This window comes from Perissodus microlepis, chromosome 17 (assembly GCF_051167445.1).
Source record: "Perissodus microlepis isolate ML-2025 ecotype Zambia chromosome 17, ASM5116744v1, whole genome shotgun sequence".
Classification (NCBI taxonomy): domain Eukaryota; kingdom Metazoa; phylum Chordata; class Actinopteri; order Cichliformes; family Cichlidae; genus Perissodus; species Perissodus microlepis.
The window spans coordinates 31,650,605-31,656,215 of NC_140477.1; the positions used below are offsets into that span (position 1 = coordinate 31,650,605).

At 40.0% G+C, this 5,611-nt stretch overlaps 2 protein-coding genes across 3 annotated transcripts; one reads left to right on the forward strand and one right to left on the reverse strand.

Moving 5' to 3' along the window:
* The first annotated feature begins 330 nt into the window (after positions 1 to 330).
* ebna1bp2 (EBNA1 binding protein 2) lies at positions 331 to 3,485 on the forward strand. The gene is made up of 9 exons (XM_084910873.1): positions 331 to 433; positions 702 to 785; positions 969 to 1,141; positions 1,501 to 1,624; positions 1,913 to 2,002; positions 2,114 to 2,189; positions 2,307 to 2,397; positions 2,512 to 2,674; positions 2,766 to 3,485. The coding sequence occupies exons 1-9, from the start codon at positions 338 to 340 to the stop codon at positions 2,811 to 2,813; spliced, it is 945 nt and encodes a 314-aa protein (XP_084766999.1). The 5' UTR covers positions 331 to 337; the 3' UTR covers positions 2,814 to 3,485.
* On the reverse strand, positions 1,129 to 5,054 carry cfap144 (cilia and flagella associated protein 144). Of its 2 annotated transcripts, none has more exons than XM_084910875.1 (4): positions 4,853 to 5,054; positions 4,428 to 4,487; positions 4,214 to 4,317; positions 1,129 to 1,233 (listed from the first exon to the last, which is right to left on the reverse strand). In XM_084910875.1, the coding sequence occupies exons 1-4, from the start codon at positions 4,971 to 4,973 to the stop codon at positions 1,153 to 1,155; spliced, it is 366 nt and encodes a 121-aa protein (XP_084767001.1). In that variant the 5' UTR covers positions 4,974 to 5,054; the 3' UTR covers positions 1,129 to 1,152. The 2 variants fall into 2 exon arrangements, with proteins under 2 accessions (XP_084767001.1, XP_084767000.1); XM_084910874.1 differs by lacking the exon at positions 1,129 to 1,233 and adding an exon at positions 3,496 to 3,639.
* Between the last annotated feature and the right edge of the window lie 557 nt (positions 5,055 to 5,611).

Consider the following 5,611-nt stretch of genomic DNA (forward strand, 5'->3'; position numbering starts at 1 on the left):
TGCATCAGAAACTTACTTGTAATATAACTTGTGATTTTCGCCGCTCTTCAAAGAGCGAATCGGACATTGAGTTATCGGATAGTGTGACTTAAACGTTATTTACTTCTGTATTATTATTTTTAATTTATTTATTTACTTTTCCTGCGTTGGAATTTTTTCCGGGTTGGAACGATTATTTTTACACTTTTTATCCGCCGGCGAACTGAACAGGTAGGACGTTCAGAGGCGTCACTTCCGCTCCACGTGAAAGGCTCCTTATAGTCCATGTGAGGAGCACTGTATATCCGAGGCGTATTGTTTTACGTTTTAACATTGATAGTTCATATATAGTCATCTCATGGTTATCGACAGCAAGACTATGGCGTCCGCAGAGGAGGAAGCGCTGCTCGGTCAGGATTCAGAGGAGGAAAACAGTGAATTATCGGACGATGAGGTCAGTTTCCTAACATGCTAGCATCGTTAGCTAACCACATTCCTGTTAAGTATTAAGGTTTTAAACGTCACTGTGCCTGCTGTTTATAAAGTTAATCAAACAAACAGAGACCTGGTACTATTATCAGTATCAGAATCTTTATTTTTCTAATCAAGCTTTTTAGATAGCAGGAAAATTCACGTTTAGTAGGACCGTGTAGTCTTGCTGTAGCAAGTGGTGGTTTAGATAAGTCAGAGTTAATATTATTCATCTTCATTTCATTGCTCAGCTGCAAGAAGCCTTCGCAGCGGGGTTGTTGAAGCCTGGGATGAACGTCCTGGTGGATAAACCCAAAAAGTTCGTCAACAATGTGGTGAGTGGCATCTCACATCTTCTGTTAGTAGCAAGTTATGCTACACAGGGATGATCAACGTACTATAACAACCATACCACTGTAATAGTTTTAAAGTAGCAATGGAACAGTTTACGAAATTCCCTGTAAAGTGAATAATATTGTTACTTGTTGTACCTTTATTGCTCCTATGTTGTCACACAGGAGGGGTTGAAACAGTGTCTTGCTGATTTTCGTAAAGATCTTCCCTGGGTGGAGAGATTGGATCTGACCAACCTACCAGCTGCAAATATCATTTCTCAAGCTGAAGAGAAAGCTTCAGCGCCAGCCGCTGGGGAACTGGATGCTGATGATGATTTCCAGAGGGAGATGTTCTTGTAAGTGACCGTTAATTCAGCTCAGTTTTATTTATATAGTGCCTGCTCATAAGACAGAACCAGGGTTGGGGAGGGGCAGCCAACTGCTGCAACTGGTTGGTGGTAAGAGAAAAAGAAAAGGAAGCAGAGAGAGATTGGACGATAGGCAAAAAAGCATCACATATACTTGTATTTTGTAACCACACTAATATAGTTTGATTACAAGTCAGACAAAGAAGTAATTTTTTTCAGCTAAAGAGTTACAAACATGCATACGGTGTTGAATGTTTTAGAGAATAGCCTAAAAAACATGCTGGAAAAATACAACACAGCTACAAAGAGACCATTCCAATTACTTTGTGTTTTTTCTTTATTTACAGCTACCGTCAAGCTCAGGCTACAGTCCTCGAGGCACTGCCACTCCTAAACAGGCACAGCATAGCCACCAAGAGGCCCGAAGACTACTTTGCAGAGATGGCCAAATCTGATCAGCACATGCAGAAGGTGAGCTGGTCTCCTATGTGATGATGCAGGTTCAGTTTTGACAAATATGTTTAAAGCTCAAACTGTATTTCATTACATTAAACCGCCAAAGCATCAGCTGTTTGCTTTTTTTTCTCCTTACATGTTCCATAACACCTGAAACAGCATCACTGTAATTAAGTATTAGTTCTCACCCATATAGTAAAGTAATTAACATTTCTTTGCACATACTGGTTCAGGACCTGAGTTTAGTTCTTTTGTTCTGTCGGGCCTAAATTCATATACTTTTTCATTTGTTGGTCTGTTCAGATCAGGAAAAAGCTGATCTCAAAGCAGATGATTATGGAGAGGTCAGAAAAGGCCAAGAAACTGCGTGAGCAAAGGAAGTTTGGCAAAAAGGTTGGTGACTGAGTTCAGAAATTCTTCTTAACACCTGTAAGTGTTATATGTGTATCATACTTCGACTGTACATGGCTAAAAGACTGACTCTAATTTTGAATTTTTTGCCAGGTCCAAATAGAAGTGATCCAGAAGAGACAGCAGGAGAAGAAGGCCATGATGTCCGCTGTAAAGAAATACCAGAAAGGTGGGTGTTTACAAGTGTAGCATGGAATTATTTCCTTATTTCTTTTATTGTTTTGTCACTACACCAATTTGGACACGTCACTTATTGAGCACTGGGAACAACATCTTCTCTTTCTAGGAATGACCGACAAACTGGAATTCTTGGAAGGTGACCAGAAGATGAATAAAGAATCTTCTCAGGGCTCAAAGAAAGCAGTGAACAAAAAGGGGTAAGTTTGAACTTTTCATCAGTGCACACATCAGTCATTGCTTTTTATTTTGCTCCCACTTCAGATTTGTGGCATTTTTACAATAAAACTCTTATTTATTTATTTTTTCCACAGGCCTAGCGCTAAGAGAAAATTCAAGGACCAGAAGTTTGGCTTTGGAGGCAAAAAGAGTGGAAAGAAGTGGAACACCAAGGAAAGCTACAACGATGTTTCCGGTTTCCGTGCCAAAATAGCTCACGGCAAGGGAGGGAAGAAGGGGAAAGGAGGAAAACAAAATGTGAGTCTCTCACACACATGGTTATCTATTGACTGTTTTATTCAAATGAGTAAATAAGAAAACAAATAATTTCTTTCTCTTTGACTTCCAGAAACGTCCAGGCAAGTCTGTGCGCAAGAAGATGAAGAATCGCTCTTAGAGACTGGCGGGCTGCTCAGCAGACTGGACTTTGCACTCTGCTTTTTGGCAGGATTTGCCTAAAGGGACTATGAGCTCTTCTTCTACACTTTTTGGTACAATATACCTTTCGTACATGCATCTGGATTGATATGGAGGTCCATATTAATCATATTCAAACCACAGATGGACTGAGTCCGATCACACAGCTCGGGAAGCTATTCAAAGGGCCTGTAAAGGCAAGAATGGACTGCACACAGCTCCAAAATACAGAGCTTTCCTAAGGTTGAGAAGGACAATGTTATTTGCTGTAGATACCCTGATATTTGCATCTGTGGCTGCAGTTGTCCCTACCCTAAGGTGGTTTTAGATCCACTCTCTGTGATTACACCTCCGTATCTCCACCTTCTCAATGACGCACTGTTCTCCTGAGGTTTGTGTGTTCTGTTTTACTTTTCTCACTCAGCTTTTTGACTCGTTGATTCTCTCCCATGTTACATGACATTTTATAATATTGAGCAGCTGTCAGTTTTGCCCTTTTCCATTCATTAGTACGATTAGTATGTGATGGGCGTGTGTGTTTTGTACAGACCTGTACAAATGTTCCCCCCAAGTGTTTCTCTAAGAAGGGTCAGCTTCTGTGCTGACACCCACATGATTGTTTGATGAACAAATACATTTCAGTAGGCATTCAGTTTCTATTCTCTCTCTTTTGTGTGTGTGTGTGTGTGTGTGTGTGTGTGGCGGGGGGGTTAATTTTGTGTTCTTCGGCCAAATTCATGGTGTTTGGTGACGTCTGTCATAAATCGGAAGAAATTGAATCTTGTGTCTTGGCGGGACTCCGGGACCTGGTGGAAAATAAATCAACAGAGTTGAGGTGGATGCACGATTACATCAGCCTACTGGTGTTGTTTACTGTCTTAAAAAAAGGAAAACAATTTTCAAATATCAAAATGGCATGAATAAACGATAAACAAATATCTGTATTGTGTTATTCTAGGCATCATTGTCAGCCCTGGAATTTAAAATAAGTGTTTCCCTAATTAAAAGAGGAATGTTTGGACATGTTAACAATGGTGTTCCCAATTTTCAAGTTATTCCACCAATAATTGTCGTTTACATTAGGCTGTGACAACGGCTTCTTCCCTGAAGTATTTTTTGGGTGTCACACCATTTGCTGCAGACATTAAATTAAACTAAACACATTAAATATCCCAGCTGTGTCCCAGCCATTTCTACTCGAGTTTGATATCCCACACCAGACTAAACACTGAGAAAGAATGGTTGGGGCAGATTCTTCAAAATTTACACAAGCGGGGTTTCATGACGTCTTCATAGTAGTGTTGGGGTTGTTAGTGTTAATTTTTCACACATTTAAGCTACAGTTTGTTCCAAAATCCACTAACAGAGAGTTTTACTCACCAGTGGAGTCGACATCCATCCTATCTCCTGGCTCTCAGTGAGTGGCATAGAATACTTCTTCGTAGGAACTTCGTGGGCCTTGCGGAAAGCCTTGATGAAATCCTCTGGAGGCCAAAAAAATCAAATTATAAAACCAACTTGTTTAAAAACAAATTTATATAACAGAATAGATGGATAGAATATTTCTCATATTTGATTTCAATGGAAATTTTACCGTCCTCTGGAATCACTTCTGTTGTTCTCCTACACATGGGTTTGTCTGGCAGTACATGCACTGTAACACAGCATACATACACACACACACACATAAGAAAAGGAGGTATACAGTACAACAATTATACAGAGCTCTACAAAAGAGGACCAAACTGCCATGAAATCCACAGCACTCGTGCTTTTCAGTGTGTGGCTCTTCCTAATAAGCATGCTGGACACTGAATCATAGTGTAACCTTGCTTGCAAGCACTGCTAAAGTGCTGGGAGCCCTGATTTTGGTCCCCTAATCGCAGTGAAATTCAAAAGCCCTTTGAAGGAAAAAAAAACCCTGCCCAGTCACACTTTTGAGTAAGTGATAGTTCTTATTTTTATCATATTTTTGATGTGAGGGAGAAACGGAGCAAGAGGGGAGATTAGCTTACTTACATTTCCTGTGGGGGTTGATGCTGAACTCCGTGTGGAGCTTCTGGTGTCTTTGCTCTTTCCGGACTCGCTCGGCGTGAATCGCGTCCCGATGGACCAAATCCAGTTTATCTTTATCTGCCATGATGAGAGAAAAATAAAAACGCCGACAGTTAGGGTTGGATAATCAGCAGAAAGCCTTTCACTGGCGGTAAACTACGTATGCGCGTTACCTAGCAACAGTAAACACCGCCTCATGCTGGCTGCAGTTGCGAGACTCGAACACGCGATGGCGCCATGCTCTCAGATTTGGTCATGACTGGTAACAGTAACAGTTTATATTAGACGATTTATGTAATCAAATGTATTTTATTTTGGAGGAAAAAATAACTAACTAGCTACTTTTCTCTTCATTGTTATTATTTTTCTAAATCCTCAATTATTCAGTCTGTGATATCAGCAAAGAGAAGTGACACTTGCAGGTTAAACACTATATGAAATAAAAATTGAAGATGTTTTGAATTGGTTGATTTTAAGCTGCCAATTCAAATCAAAGAAGAAATCACTAGTGATTTATTATGACATTTATTAGTTATTAATTACACATGATTAACTTGCCAGTATTGTTGCCTGTTAATTCTCTGTCAGTCTGTTTGATGAGGTCATTTCACCTCTACTCTTACCTCCTGGATACTTAGTGGCTGCGCAAACAATGAAATTTCTATGTATGATTATGTGTAATAGAGACTCACCATGTGTGAAGGTCAGTATAATTAATCCAGT